The 16,019-nt window shown below is 28.5% G+C and overlaps 3 protein-coding genes across 8 annotated transcripts; 2 read left to right on the forward strand and 1 right to left on the reverse strand.

The window, feature by feature from the left end:
• Positions 1-4,700: 4,700 nt before the first annotated feature.
• LOC105256305 (probable DNA replication complex GINS protein PSF2) lies at positions 4,701-5,891 on the reverse strand. The gene is made up of 4 exons (XM_011266113.3): positions 5,488-5,891; positions 5,226-5,334; positions 4,980-5,141; positions 4,701-4,860 (listed from the first exon to the last, which is right to left on the reverse strand). The coding sequence occupies exons 1-4, from the start codon at positions 5,730-5,732 to the stop codon at positions 4,816-4,818; spliced, it is 561 nt and encodes a 186-aa protein (XP_011264415.1). The 5' UTR covers positions 5,733-5,891; the 3' UTR covers positions 4,701-4,815.
• Positions 5,892-7,927: 2,036 nt separating this feature from the next.
• LOC105256306 (golgin-84) lies at positions 7,928-12,740 on the forward strand. 6 transcript variants are annotated; one of them, XM_025412407.1, is made up of 8 exons: positions 7,928-8,426; positions 8,747-8,906; positions 9,176-9,600; positions 9,669-10,125; positions 10,213-10,417; positions 10,520-10,759; positions 12,339-12,572; positions 12,652-12,740. In XM_025412407.1, exons 2-8 carry the CDS (start codon positions 8,758-8,760, stop codon positions 12,709-12,711), a joined length of 1,770 nt encoding a protein of 589 aa, XP_025268192.1. In that variant the 5' UTR covers positions 7,928-8,426; positions 8,747-8,757; the 3' UTR covers positions 12,712-12,740. The 6 variants fall into 6 exon arrangements, with proteins under 6 accessions (XP_025268192.1, XP_025268198.1, XP_025268191.1 ...); XM_025412413.1 differs by having other exon boundaries at positions 7,928-8,327; XM_025412406.1 differs by having other exon boundaries at positions 7,928-8,320.
• Positions 12,741-14,296: 1,556 nt separating this feature from the next.
• Positions 14,297-15,103, forward strand: LOC112639203 (histone-lysine N-methyltransferase SETMAR-like). Its single transcript, XM_025412459.1, has one exon. The coding sequence runs from the start codon at positions 14,297-14,299 to the stop codon at positions 15,101-15,103; it is 807 nt and encodes a 268-aa protein (XP_025268244.1).
• The last annotated feature ends 916 nt before the right edge of the window (positions 15,104-16,019 follow it).

A 16,019-nucleotide genomic window follows, 5' to 3' on the forward strand; every position in this document is an offset into this window, starting at 1 on the left:
TACAACATATCTGAAAATAAAAATTTTTCGAGCTGTGTAAAGTAAACATTTACCATTTTTACATAATCCATAAAATATCTAGTAAAATATTCATTTTTTTTATTATCTTACTTTAATACTTTTATGTACAAAATAATGAGAGGAATCAATTGATGTAAAAAAACGCAGTTGTTTTTAAGAAAAAATAAAAAAAATTCAGCGACTAAAAAGGTACAACATATTTCAAATTCAGCCATTTTCGCCGGGACTCATTTTTACGTGGTTTAGTGCGGGATCCTTTATAAAAATATAAAACTTTTTTTAGCAAATTTTTTACTTTTCTGAAAGATTTCAAAAATATTGCAAATGTAATATTATAAAAAACATGATACAGGAATATTTCTGAAATATTCCAAATACAAAGTTACAAAAAATGTTATTGAAATATTTTTGAATCTTACAATATTTTTTAATAATATTACATGCCGAATGGGTTAAGCATTTATATAAGCATTGTTTTTATTCATTCCAGATAGGAAAAAATATCCCAAAAATATCCAAAATGTATTCAGGATATCTTGAGGGATTTTATAGGATGTACTCAAGACATACGCTTCAAGATATCCTGGATATGTATGTGTAGGATGATATTAGAGCTTTTAAGCCACATTTGAGTTTAATGAATATACAGTAGACATTAATGAAAGATTTATACCTTATTGAAGTTTTTAACATCTTAAAATTATTTCAAATATTTCATTATAATTAATGAAATCTCCGAATGTATACATAAAATATTTAACATTAATATAAATATCTTGGAAATACTCCAAAACATCCTAAACATATTCAAGATAATCCTGAAGATGTCTTGCGCTATTTAGGGATGGATGCGATCATGAAAATTGCACGGTAGAAATCTATTTTGGACTTAAACAAAAATTTTTTATACGCATATTCCAGATTTAAAAAATTTTATATATACAATATATACTATTTGTAAAACAAAATATTTTTAAAAAAATTAATATTTTTGTATATTTCTATATACACACATATATAAAACATTTGTTTTCAAGTAAATGTTTAGTTTAATCTGCTAAATTTCAAAATAAAATAATTTTGAAATAAATTTTAAAAAATGTTCAAAATATACTTAATTGATCTCTTGTTACATAAAAAGTTTGAAAACTAAAGATCTGTTATCTAATAACATAAAATTATTAAATATTAAAGGTGTCACTTCTGCGACGTTGTGCAACATTGATAAACAGTTTTAGATTATTCTATCATAAAAAAATATGCTTAAGTCGAAAGAAAAAGTAGTGAAGGAATTTGCAGAAAAAATATATTTAATCAATAAATTATTAATTTTTTATAAAAATTTACATTTACAAGTTACTAATAAAATTGCATATTAGACAAGAAAGTTATTACTGTAATTAAAATTATTTTTAAAATTGTTTCAGAACAACATATTATTACAACATATTATTTATTTAAAAGTTGAAAAATCCATCGTATCGACGAAATATTGGTAAAAACAAAATATCTTTTTGATATTTTGTTTTTACGCAAAAAGACATTGATTAAATATATTTTTAATAATTTTAATAATTTTATTTTTAATAATTTTTAAAATTTATTCCAAACTTTATTTTTTAAAGCATATTTTTATCAAAATTTAAATGGAAACAGATAAAAAATATTTATTTGCCCTTATTATACCACACGAGTTTTTTTAGAGTATATTTTTCAAATAAGAATTATACTCAAGATAGCAAAGTCTCTAGAAAGCAGATTATGCCAAGTGTCTGCTATAACTAATGTTAGCAAAAAAGCTACAAATTTGATATTGAACCTATTATTACCAATTAAGTTAATAAATTGATGTCAAAAATCAAGCAGAGCCTGCTCATAGACTTTGACGCAGATTAGCGACAGAAACTAAGCAGGATTTTCGTGCGCGTAATTAGATTGCAGATTGACGGCAGAAGTGGAACAGGATTTGCATGCGTGATCTGATGGCTAATTGGCAACAATCATTTGATTCGATAGTTTCTTCGCTTACGGCTATGTGATATATTTGCAATCAAATTTCGGTCAGAAATATATATAAAAAGTCGCGAATATGAATAAAAGACTAAAAATATAGTAATTATCATTTTAATTTCTATCACTTTAATTTCTGATATCTGATACAAGCAAATGAGAGTCAGAATATTAAACTGATTGGAATCAATATTATAAATTGAAAATTATTCGTGTACTATCTATTTGAGGCATAAAGCAAGAATTTAATTCTAAATAATTACATCTCAAGTTTTACAAGTTACATTTATTTTTATCATTTACTTTATTATTAATTTAATTAAATTGAATTAGTCCTTCGCTATATGAGATATAACTATGATGTAACATATTACATATATGTTTCCTAAGAAAATTCTAATTAACTTGATAATATTGTTATTTAGCACCTGCAATAATCCATTTTGCATTTATATAACATTAATAAAAGTAAGCCCAAATCTTGTGAAGTTTCTGCTGTCAATTTGTTATTAGGTTGCATGCGCAGATTCTGCTCGATTCTGCTCGGTTTCTGCTAACAATCTAACATCAAATTGCACGCGCAGATCTTGCTCGATTTCTACTGGTCAATCTGCTGTCGGTTTATGCTGACAGATTCTGCTAGCAGAACCCAAGCTTAATGCGGACGCAGTTGATGCAATCTGCCGCAATATTCTGTTTGAATCTGCTCGCATGCTGCTGGCAGACTGCTAACATTTTGCTTACATATATATATATATATATACAGGGTGAGCCATTTTAATTTATCCACCCCAATAACTTTTTTATATTTGAATGTACAACAAAATGTTTCAAATAAAAGTTGCTTGACTTCGAGGGGGACAGAAGATGGGTGGCAAAAATTTGACCTTGGATAGTCATTTGAAGGTCACATAAAGGTTACCTTCAATTTCTTAAATGGAACCCCTTATTTTTCATTGCATATTCTTGTAGCTTATCTCGAGAGCTTTCCAAAACACTATACTTAAGTACCTTTTCATTAAGTACTTTTTGAGTTATAAGGCTTGAAATAATTTCTTAATTTTACATAAACCATAAAATATCTAGTAAATCATTCATTTTTCGATTATCTTACTTTCATACTTTTATGTACAAAATAATGAGAGGAATCAATTGGTGTAAAGAAAATACATAATTGTTTCTAAGAAAAAATATGTAATTTGCAATTAACAATTCCATATTTTTTCTTAAAAACAACTGTATGTTTTCTTTACACCAATTGATTCCTCTCATTATTTTGTATATAAAAGTATCAAAGTAAGATAATCGAAAAATGAATGGTTTACTAGATATTTTATGGTTTATGTAAAATTAAGAAATTATTTCAAGCCTTATAACTCAAAAAGTACTTAATGAAAAGGTACTTAAGTATAGTGTTTTGGAAAGCTCTCGAGATAAGCTACAAGAATATGCAATGAAAAATAGGGGGTTCCATTTAAGATTTCAAACTTGCCCCCCCTCACCGCCCAGGGGGAGGGGTGGGGGGGCTGATTTTAACGTCATTGTACGTCCCCCTCGAAATGACGAAATTTTGATTCTAACCATTTTTTCGTAGTGTGCTTATTTTTCGAGTTATTTGGCTGCCTAAGTTAAAATGGGTCACCCTGTATATATGAAAGGTTAATATATGTTATTAGCTCTTTTATCGTTATATATTTTATAATAGCTTGTGATTATATTTGCTATCTTTCTGAATGATCTGTCATTCACATATTTATCAAATTACATCTTTTTTCAAATTACATCTTTTAAAATATCCTTTAAAATCTGACGAGTGAGCGAAACTTCGATTTTTCGAGTAGCTTTATAATTGCGACTGAAAGTTATTCTTAGGGAAAAAAATCAAAGATTATTAAAGAATTCTATATATACTATAAACTTAAAAAATATAAATATAAATGTGGAATTCTACACACATACAGTAATGAAATGAATGAAAGTAATTAAGACAGTCTGACCAATGTAAATATACACTTTTTACACATAGTGATAATGAGAAATGTGATCGAGATATGTTAATAAACATATGTAACTTAAAAAATAAAGTGGTTAATGAACTGTGTTACATAATATTCGTATGCAAAATGTATTTTTATATTTTATACTGTGTTATAAATCTAATACATGTACACATATAAAGGGTCCAAAGGAAGAATGTAAAAGTTTATTTTTAATTTTTTTGAGATGATTGCAATGTTGTAGCTAATAAAGTAGTTTTAAATTATTATAAGATAGCTTAAATCACAAAAGAAAATGCATACAGAGAAATATGTTTAGTCAATACAGATAAATTTGTAGTAAAAATTCACATTAAGTTACTAATAAAATTGCATATTTAGTTATTACTATAATCAAAATTATTTTAGGTGGCCCAGAATAACAAAACATTATTATCATATATTGATTAGATAGATTCATTTAAAAAAGCATATAAATTACAAAAAATACTCTATTATAAAATTGACAAAATGAATAACCCAAAATTAATATCTAAATCCTCCATTACTTTATGTGATTGACTTCAAATATTAAACAATATATCTTAAGAGAATTATTTTTATTTTCTGTATTTTATCTCTTGTGAGGATAAAATACAGAAAATAAATTTTCTTGAATAAAGATTTTTTAATTGTAAATCAATAAAATATAAAAATTCTAAAAATATTCACATTTTTCTATTTACTGACAATATTATAATAGCATTATATTTTTTATATAAATAATTTTGTATTTCACTTTCATTTTTTATTTTTTTCCGCTGTATTGAGAATTAATTTCTCCCATATTTGCCTGCAGAAAATAGAAATTATTAAATTTATTTGAAATGGCAATTATTAAACGATATAATTATTACATATATGATGTTATATAACGCTAATAAAGTTAATAAATAAAAAAGCTAATCTTACAGATTGTATTCGTAACATTTGATCTAATGCATGTGGGAGTAATGGACGTATACTATTAATTTCCATTGCAGTAAGATGATCTAATCTTGCATGCACTCCTTCGCTCTTTACAAAAGCATCAACAGATGTACGCAATTTAGACATTCTTATATCCCATATATCCTATATATAATGCAAATTTTGATAATACAATTTTTATTCTCTATGTTATTGTCTATGCTTATTGTATTTAGTCAATTTATTTACCTTTACAGATGTCCTTATACGATCTGCATCAGGTATATCATCATTTGCCACATTTAATAAAATTTGACTTTCATCTATATAATGATTACTAGGCATCTCTGTAAACAACCTAATTCGTAAAATATTTTATAAGTAAATGACGACATCGGATTTTGAAATATAAGATTATTTTGAAAAATATATATAAATATCAATAAAAAATAAAAACATCAATAAAGAACATATATCAATAAGTAGCAATTTTGGGCAGTTGCTTACATACTTTGACATCTTTTCCATTTCTTTTCTGTCATTTAGACTTTCAATATTCATCCATTCTTGGTTAATAATACGACACTTTTGTTTCTGCTTGAGAGACACGGCAAGCCAAATTGGTACTTTGACAGGCAAACCGGCGCGAAATGGCCCAACTGAGCCCGAGATCAGATAAATTATATCCAAATTGAAGTTAGGCACTATGTTAACTAGTTGCTTCTCGCCAAGAAATTCAATCTTACTCGGGTCCATGTTTTGTTAAAATTTTAATTCACTTTAAGTATCATTTTTTTGTTGTCACCGTTTATAATCATTTTAACACTTCTTAGGGTGCTTTCCAGCTATGGTAACACAGTGATACACTGTGTGACACAGTGGGTCTGTTCTTTTTAGCTGCACTGCTGCATTAGTGCAATTAGTTAGAGTGAAAGAAAGTATGTTTGTCTCTTTCCAACTTACTGCACTAGTGCAGCAGTGCAACTAAAAAGAACAAACCCAGTGTTACACAGTGTCGACTTGTAGCTGGAACGATTTTAGCTTTCTTATTTTGCCACTAGAGTGCAGGGCAGTCACTTTTAATAGTTGTCACTAGGTCTAAATTTTCAGAACGTTCCCACACAACATTATGTCATCTTAAAGACGTCTAGATGTCTTTAAGGGTCGCAGCACACACTTTTGCATAAGCGCATAACCAGAAGCATAAGGAAATTGATTGGTCCCCAAGTATATGCATAAAGGTGCGGCCTCATTGACGCTAAAAAGTAGCGTCAACCATTGGTTGAACAAAGAGGTAAGTATACTTACCTCTTTGTTCAACCAATGGTTGACGCTACCTTTTAGCGTCAATGAGGCCGCACCTTAAGAAAATGAACCAATCAATTTTTGTATGTTTATGGTTATGCGCTTATGCAAAAGTGTGTGCTGCGACCTTAAGGGCCTATCCAGACAAACTTGCATAGGTGCATATGCATAACATAAAACCATATGGACCAATGAGCATCGAGCATTAAATCGCTATATTGACTTACATAACATAATACTCGATGCTCATTGGTCCATATGGTCTTATGTTATGCATATGCACCTATGCAAGTTTGTCTGGATAGGCCCTAAGTCGTCTTTTTAGCGAATATAAAAATTTGGTTATCTTCTATCACGCAATACCATTCTTAAAAAAATTAATGATACCAAATATGAAATGTTATGTTGGCACTCACTGGGGTGCTACAAAACGACGACACAGGCGAACACAGCATTTTTGCTGTGTACGATTGTGTCGACTTGTGTCGTAGTTGGAAAGCACCTATATCGACTGTAGCGACACAGTGTCGCCTGTGTTGCTTGCTGGAAAGCACCCTTAATCTCCTGTATCTCCTGTATTTCGACAACTATTTACTTCTTTGTTCAACCAATGGTTGACGCTACTTTTTAGCGTCAATGAAATTGCACCTTTAAGGTACAATTTCATTGACGCTAAAAAGTAGCATCAATCATTGGTTGAACAATGAAGCAACTACTTACTTCTTTATTCAACCAATGGTTGACGCTACTTTTTCGCGTCAAGGAAGAGGCCGCTTTAAGGTGCGGCCTCATTGACGCTAAAAAGTAGCGTCAACCATTGGTTGAACAATGAAGCAACTATACTTACCTCCTTGTTCAACCAATGGTTGACGCTACTTTTTAGCGTCAATGAGGCCGCACCTTAAAAGCCTTTGCACAATGCTGCTATCAGCATTCGAAAATATGTTTGGTCGGTGTTGGGAAAAAAGATAAAGTTGGCAGTATTGAAAACTCCTAGTGCTGCGTTTCGTTTCTCCCACTGGGAACATTAGGATTGTATTGTACCGTATGTACAATATATAAAAGTGTTGCAATTACATTAATTATTATTATGGAACAATATATTTTACTCGAAAACATCATTTTTGAATTTTCGAGTAGTTCTTCTTCAGATAGTGATGATAATAATGAAGAATTACAAAATATTTTATTCGAAAATAGAAGTAATAGCAATAGAGGTGAAAGGAAAATAGTATCAAAAATAACAGATTATTTGGAAAATGTTGTTACCAGATATACAAATATTGAATTTAAATCACATTTTAGGTAAATTATGTCACTTTATTATAATTATAGCATTATTAATATAAAACACACGTTCGTATTAATAATAATATATGTGATGTTATTAAACATATTATTATAAAATATATTTAACTACTTATTTACCTCTTTTAATATCTCAAGTAGCAAATTTTTTTAATCCTAGTGATCCCAGTGGGAGAAACGAAACGCAGCACTGGGAGTTTTCAATACTGCCAACTTTATCTTTTTTCCCAACACCAACCAAACATATTTTCGCACTACAAGAGTAACGTCTAGTACACTACCCCGGAGCGATTGAACGATTAGTCGAAAACTATTAGTGCGCATGCGCGACTTTATTTCCACACAGCGCATCACGGCGTGACCTACCTTTCAGTTCTTTGCACATCATGCGGATATGCGTGAAGTGATAGTGTGGCACTTTTCATTGTCAGTTGTTTGCGTATCATGAAATGAGACGTACTAGTATATATGTCAAACAAACGCAATAGTATAGTGATGTAGTATCTTGTCATGAGTAGTTACTATGTTAAGCTAGCGCCAGACTATGCGCGTTTTCGCGAACGTGATGCGTGATTCGTATAACGTTCGCGAATAATATGGAGGGAAAATTCGTCGATTTGTCATGCGCGATTCGTCATTCGCACTGATTTGCTAACTGAGCGATTTTTTGACGAATCTCAAAGGACACGAATGGTTACGAATCAATCCATTCGTGTCGCGTTACACTATGCGTAATTAGTTCGTGTTTTTTTTTTGATAGATTATTGCATAATTATAATGAAGAGAGAGACAATGGAGAGGTGGACAAATAATTGCGTGCTTGAACTTATAGAAGACGTAAGACACGTAGAGACGTAGATGTTTATGAGATCCAAAAGATAAATATTAAAAAAAGAACTGGTCGAAGTAACGCGAACTAGAAACTAGAAACGACGAATTATGAATGATATACAGCGAATCGCGAATAGTATGGAAAGTTAACACTGAATAACGAATCTCCCTGAATGTCCATCTGCCTGAATCTCTATGAATCACGAATTACAAATCACACATAATCTGGCATTAGCTTTATATTGCAAATAAAATTGTGATTTATTGAACAATCGTTATATATAGATATAATATAAAATTATTTTTAAATAATTTTTTCTGATCAGTTTTCATTGACATGGCTTGGTTGTCTGGTCTTGCGGATAAGGCAGAGAATTTACTAAATAAAATCGACAAGAACACAGCAGCTGTTTTAAATAAAGATAAATATGAGATGTCACAAAATCACTTGTCAACAGAAATAACATGGCTTTCTCCGGAACTTGGGTAATTGTGTTTATGTCAATTTTAAATATAGTAAATATTTTTAGATCACTTCACGCAACAAACTTTTATACATTTCATATATTATTTTTTGTGCATAGAATATAATATATAAATTGGAATATAAATTTATCCTATAAAAAACATTATTCTTTCTCTTCTACCCTTCTCTCTCTCTCTCCTGCAATTTTGAACATATGATTTTAACATGATAATATAGCTGCTAATGGGAAAAAATATGAGGATAAATAAAAATATAAGTTTTATTTCAGACAAAATGGAAGTACATCTAAAAGACCCTTATTGGAATCATCAGATCATATCCCTTATATTACTCCTACTTCAAAATTAACATCAGTGAATCTATTAAATGTGACAGCATCTAAAGAAGATGTACTATTTACATATTTAAATACTCCAGATCCAAGTCCAAAAAAGATAGCAGAGTCTTTTAATTTGTCAAAAACTTCATTAGTAGACCATCCTACTAATGATACAGATTCAGAATTATCAACTCATAGCGATCAAATTAGTCCAATTCATACTTCATTAGAAATGGTTCCAAATGCTTTAGAAGATAAAGATGCTGAAAATGAAAATATAGGTGCAGAAAATGAAAATTTATGTCTATCTAGTGAAACACAGATGTTAAATTGTGAATATTTAACTAAACCAATAACAGATGCTCTACAAAATGGTATATTTTTATTTGTGTACATCATTAATTTGTAATATATATAATTTATATATATTTTTATATTACAGAACACAAAACAGAAGAACATTTGAATATTTTTTATCCTCAACTTAAATATAAAATAAAATTGAATAATTCAAAAGTGGATATGTTAGATAATTTCACTGATTCAATAGAAAATGAGTCTATGCAAAAATATATAAGAGAAATGGAAAGAAATTTAGAAAAACAAAATGAGCTTCTTGGGAAACAAGAAACAGATTATCAGAAAGAAATTGTAATTTTAAATGAAATGTTAAAAACTTTAGAAATAGAAAAGTTACAACAATCTAAGCAAATAATGGATTTGCAATTTGTTATTGACAGAAATAGACAAGAATTAAATTTAATTAGATCTGAACTAGAGCAGCATAAGGCTAGAGCATTAAAAACTTTACAAGAAAAGGAAAAATTGATAATTGAATTAAAGAGCAATGCTCCAATAGCTATGGATGAAGTTACCATCATGGAATTAAATCAATTAAAGTAACATTAATATCTTACAAATTTATATTATCATCTAATAATCATTATGTAGTACAGAATGTAATCTATTAATATATTAAATCACAGGCAGGAATGTGACAGTGTTAGAGAAGAAAATCAGCAGATGTGTCAACAATTAAAAACGTTACGTGAAGAATTAATAAGTGCAGATTTGAACTTAGAAAAAATAAAACAGAAGTCAATGGAAACAAATCTGCAAAACCAAGAGATTCTTACCAATGAAAGACATCGAAGATTAGAAGCGGAAGAAGATGCAAGACTGCATTCTGAAGTATACAATTTTACATAAAATTTTACAAACATATATTGCATCTTTCGACATTTTTTGAGTTAATAATTAAAAAGTAATAACAATTAATTAATTATGTTTTAGGAAATAAGATCATTAAAAGATAAATTAATTAATCAACATAATGAATTTACTCTACAATTACAAAAGAAGAATTCAGAGATTTCTAGGCTTAAATTACAGCTATCTACATCAGCAATGCCAAATAGTGAAATGGATTCAAGGATAGCATCTCTTACACAAACTTTGGTCATAAAACAACAAGCATTGGAATGTTTAACTACAGAACGAAATGCATTACGTCTCCAACTTGAAAAAATCGAAGTAAATATAATAATTATTTTTAAAAAAATATTTTTAAAAGTTTTTTTAGAAAACTATATAATATAATATATAGGCTAAAATATATATTATTTTATACTATTTATTCTATATTATTTATTTTATACTATTTATTTTATATTATTTATTCTGTGATATATTACATATACCTTTCATGATATATGTTTGTTGATAAATAAGTGTTTTGAATTTTAGTATCTCTAAAAATTTTAATCTATCTCTTTTAGTATCTCTAACGTTTAGTATCTGTAAATGTTTTTCATGTATATTTCCAAATACTTCTTTTCTTTAACTTATGTTTATAAATGCATATACACATGCACTGAATATATATATATATATATATATATATATATATATATATATATATATATATATATGTATACAAAGTGTTTCTTAAGTAATGTCTAAAACTTCAGGAAGTACTTGGATGACTAAGAAAAAAAATCCTATGAACATGGATTTGGAAATGCTTTTCTGCAGAATTATGGACCTTCAAAGAAAAATAAAAGAATTCTGTAATTATCTTTCATAATTTTTAATTGAAGATTCTTAATCGAGGCTCAAAAATATACGTCTCAGAAACATAAACATTATATTTATAATCTCCGCAACAAAATTGTCGATTTTTTTTCAATATTAATTTGGAATATGCTTGGAATTTTTTAAAGAATACGACAATCAACTGCCAGAAAAATGCGTAGTTGCGCGAAGTAAATGCTTCATTTAATTTAGTTGTTATTTATTAACATTATTATTTAATTAAAAATTACGATGTTTATCGAAACTTTTTTCTTCAAAGTTGTCCAAGGAATTACTTTCTGGAGTTTTGGACATCACTTAGGAAACATCCTGTCATGTACCAATCTACCAATTGTGAGTAAATTATTATTGAGAGATTCTTATATAAAAAAAGACGTTCATATCTTTTGGACCGATAATTACGATCTTTTTTTCTTACATTAAATAGATTATGTTCTGGTTTAGTCATCTCTTCTGAAATATTCTGCACGCACGCGCGACACACGCACGCATACGTATTGTAAGAAAAAAATGATATAAATATCGGGTCAAAAGTTTTTTTTTTTCAAGTTTTTTTTTAAGAATCTCAATAATAATTTATTCAATTGACGGATTGACAAAAAGAAACTATTTTTGTATTATTATTGTTTTTATCCCAGCTTGTATGTTCCTCCTAAATTAAATTTTCAGAATTTTTATTTGTGGAAACACATCATAAAATTCTTTTTATGTACTTTTGTCCCTACTATGGAAGTATTCTTAAATCATCAATTTATGCCACAAAATTCGAAATATTTAAAAAAATTTTTGAATATCTTTTTCCGTAAGAGATTAACAAGAGATTTATTAACAAGAGATATACTTGAAAAAAAAAATATTTTTACTAAACTTTCTCATAAATAAAAAGTGTCTCTAGACTTATCTTTATATAATTCTTTTCTCTTGTTTCGTTTTGATGTCATTTTAAGTAGGCTCCTAAAATTTTGTCACCTACTTTTGAAATATCTTGTATACTATAATAATGTGTTTTATGTAACAGCATGAATATAGGAATGCTGCAAGTAATTTACGAAGAAATATATCGTACAATAATATAAACGATACAGATGATGCAAAAGCTCAAGTTCCCACATTTTTTATGGAAACACCATTTGATACCAGCGTTACCAGAAGAGTAAAAAGAGCTTATTCTTCATTGGATGCTATAAGTATTCGAACAGGGGTTTTTTTAAGAAGATATCCACTAGCTCGAATTTTAGTGTTGATTTATATGGTAAAGCGCATATTTATATTTATTTTTCTTAATAGATATAACTATTATTATAATTTATAGTATATATCTATTTTTGCAGGGGTTGCTTCAATTGTGGGTCTTGGTAGTACTTTTATCTCAATCACCAGAAGCGCATTAATAGCTGATTAGAAATTAGCATCGCATTTTAAAGAAAAAAAAATGTAAAAAATTCCATTTATGGATATTGAAGGGTGAGATATAGATTTGCATAACACATCAAATATCTTGTACAATTTAGGGTATATACACACACACACACATACATACATTATATATATATATATATATATATATATATATATATATATATAATATATATATATATATATATATATATATATAATATATATATATAATATATATCTTCATGAAATTATTTTATTATCTTTAAAACTGAATAAAAATTTTAAAAATGATAAATCAGTGATACTCATAAAATATTATGATTAAATTATCTTTTTCAAACATTTTTTACCTTCATCAATTATCATGGAATTTGTCTCTATTATGTCTATTTATCCTGTTTTATTGTTTATATTACAAAGGAATATTATTTTAATGTGTTATTTTAATTAAAAAAAAAAATTCTGTTACATTAAAAATTATTTCAATTTTTACTCAGTTTAACCTGTATATGACATAATCATTATCGGACACTATATATACAACGTGTCGCATCTAGAAGTGGTCCATAAAATATACCATAAAATATCTATAATATAAAATCTAAAATGTAAAATATTCATTTTTTTATTATCTTACCTTAATACTTTTATATACAAAATAATGAGAGGAATCAATTGGTGTAAAGAAAACATACAGTTGTTTTTAAGAAAAAATATGAAATTGTTAATTGCAAATTACATATTTTTTTTTTAAAAAAACTTCTTTACACCAATTGATTTCTCTCATTATTTTGTATATAAAAGTATTAAGGTAATATAATAAAAAAATGAATATTTCACTAGATATTTTATGGTATATGTAAAATTAAGAAATTATTTCAAGCCTCATAACTTGAAAAGTATTCAATGAAGAAATACTTTATTATAGTGTTTTGGAAAGCTCTCGAGATAAGCTATAAGAATAGGCAATAAAAAAGGGGGGTTTCCATTTAAAAAATGGAGATAACCTTGAAATCTCTGAGGCGCCTCCACCTACAAAACAATTATTAATAGCATATTACGGCTCTCTTGATACCGTACAACTTTTATACATACAAAATTTTTGTATCTCTAAAAATAACGGAGATATTCCAGGTGGACAGAGTTATTGGTCCACCCTGTATATATATATATTGGGTTGGAGAAAAAGTTTCTTCGTATTTTCCGGCAGATGGAATTAGAATCGCATAACCTTGATAATATTAATCGAATCTGTCAATACTTTGTGTGCGTTTGAAAGGTGACATATCATAAAGAAAAAGTAGCAAAAAAGTAGTGATATTTATCTATTCAGTTAAAAGTTATTGCATCTTGAAAATGAGTGAAGAGAAAGAAGAAATTCGATACATTTTAAAATTTTATTTTAAAAAAGGGAAGAATGCAACTCAGGCAGCTAAAAAAATTTGTGATGTTTATGGACATGATGCTGTATCAATACGTGTTGCACAAATCTGGTTCAAGCGTTTTCAATCTGGAAATTTTAACGTCAAAGATACACCTCGCTCTGGTCGACCGATCACTGAAAAAGTCGATGAAATTATGGAAATAATTGAACAAGACCGGCATATTAGCAGTCACGAAATCGGTAAGCAACTGAACATCGACCACAAAACAGTTTTAAACCATTTGCAGAAAGCTGGATACAAAAAAAAGCTCGATGTTTGGGTGCCACATGATTTAACAGTCAAAAATTTAATGGATCGATTTTCTATCTGCGAATCATTGTTAAAACGAAACGACATCGAACCATTTTTGAAACGGCTCATAATAGGCGATGAAAAATGGATCACGTATGACAATAATGTACGAAAAAGATCGTGGACAAAGCGAAATGAAGTTCCGCAAACTGTGGCAAAGCCAAAATTGACGCCAAGAAAAGTGATGCTGAGTGTGTGGTGGAATTACAAAGGAATCGTTCACTACGAGCTGCTGCCGTCCGGTCAAACAATTGATTCTAACCTTTACTGTCAACAACTGGAAAGATTACGCCAGTCAATTGAGAAAACGCGACCAGAATTGATCAATAGGAAAGGCGTCGTCTTTCATCACGACAACGCGAGACCTCATGTATCTATAGCGACTCGTCAAAAATTAAGAGAACTTGGCTGGGAAGTTTTGATGCACCCACCTTATAGTCCTGACCTTGCACCATCAGACTACCATTTATTTCGATCTCTACAGAACTCTCTTAATGGTACGAAGTTGGCTTCAAGAGAGGCCTGTGAAAATCACTTGTCACAGTTTTTCGCCCAGAAATCACACAAGTTCTACAGTGACGGGATTATGGTTTTACCTCAAAGATGGCAAAAGGTGGTCGAACAAAACGGCACATATTTAATTTCATAAGCTTCATTTCAAATATGAATAAAATTTGTTTCATTTTTGCAATAAAATACGAAGAAACTTTTTCCCCAACCCAATATATATATATATATATATATATATATATATATATATATATTGGGTTGGGGAAAAAGTTTCTTCGTATTTTATTGCAAAAATGAAACAAATTTTATTATATATATATATTTATATATATTATATATATATATATTTATATATTATTATATATATATTTTATTATATATATATATATATATATATAGTGTTTGATAGTAATTATATCATGTGCAGATTAAACTGAATAGAAAAGTCTTATGCCCTTTTGCAATTTTCACAATAATTAATGAGCAATTAATTTTAAAAAATCAACTAATTCATGTGAGTATAAAACGCGGCGAGATAGTCCAGCATTCACAACTCATGTAGTTGTCATTTATAGATCCTAGCGAAAATAAATATCGGAGCGTAAGTCGAATGTAAGGAAAGAGTAACAGAAGTGTAAACGAAGCTCCCAAGAAACATAAATTGTAACGCCGAAGCGTAAACGCTGAGTTGAGATCTTAATACATATACATATATGTATAATATTATTTGCTATGATATGTATGGACTTGTTACATCTTATATCATTTCACTGTATTATCATCTTATAAATGTAAGATGTATTACAAAATCGTATATCAAATTGTGAATATGTAATTAAATATGGCAACGCATATTTTGCGTTTTTAACATAAGATTCATAATGTATTCTATTTACATAATGATAATATAATAAGGTGGTACAAGAGTACACAACAAGTCTATATGCATCACATCTTTAGATAATACAGTCGATATGGCTGATACAGACCTTTTATTAATATATAAAATATCTGTTATTAATATATAAAAAGTAGTATCCCTACCGAAAATGGTC

The sequence above is a fragment of the Camponotus floridanus genome, unplaced genomic scaffold (genome assembly GCF_003227725.1).
Source record: "Camponotus floridanus strain SB8 unplaced genomic scaffold, Cflo_v7.5 scaffold108, whole genome shotgun sequence".
Taxonomy (NCBI): domain Eukaryota; kingdom Metazoa; phylum Arthropoda; class Insecta; order Hymenoptera; family Formicidae; genus Camponotus; species Camponotus floridanus.

What these genes read in the sequence shown, in the direction of transcription:
- LOC105256305 (XM_011266113.3), bottom strand. Translation starts at nt 5,732, where the DNA reads ATGGACCCGAGTAAGATTGAATTTCTTGGCGAGAAGCAACTAGTTAAC. An exon ending in GAAATGGAAAAGATGTCAAA is followed by an intron (nt 5,335 to 5,487) that starts GTATGTAAGCAA and finishes TTTACGAATTAG; the next exon opens with GTTGTTTACAGAGATGCCTA. An exon ending in GTATAAGGACATCTGTAAAG is followed by an intron (nt 5,142 to 5,225) that starts GTAAATAAATTG and finishes CATTATATATAG; the next exon opens with GATATATGGGATATAAGAAT.
- LOC105256306 (XM_025412397.1), top strand. An exon ending in TGGCTTTCTCCGGAACTTGG is followed by an intron (nt 8,907 to 9,175) that starts GTAATTGTGTTT and finishes GTTTTATTTCAG; the next exon opens with ACAAAATGGAAGTACATCTA. An exon ending in ATGGAATTAAATCAATTAAA is followed by an intron (nt 10,126 to 10,212) that starts GTAACATTAATA and finishes ATTAAATCACAG; the next exon opens with GCAGGAATGTGACAGTGTTA.
- LOC112639203 (XM_025412459.1), top strand. Translation starts at nt 14,297, where the DNA reads ATGGAAATAATTGAACAAGACCGGCATATTAGCAGTCACGAAATCGGT.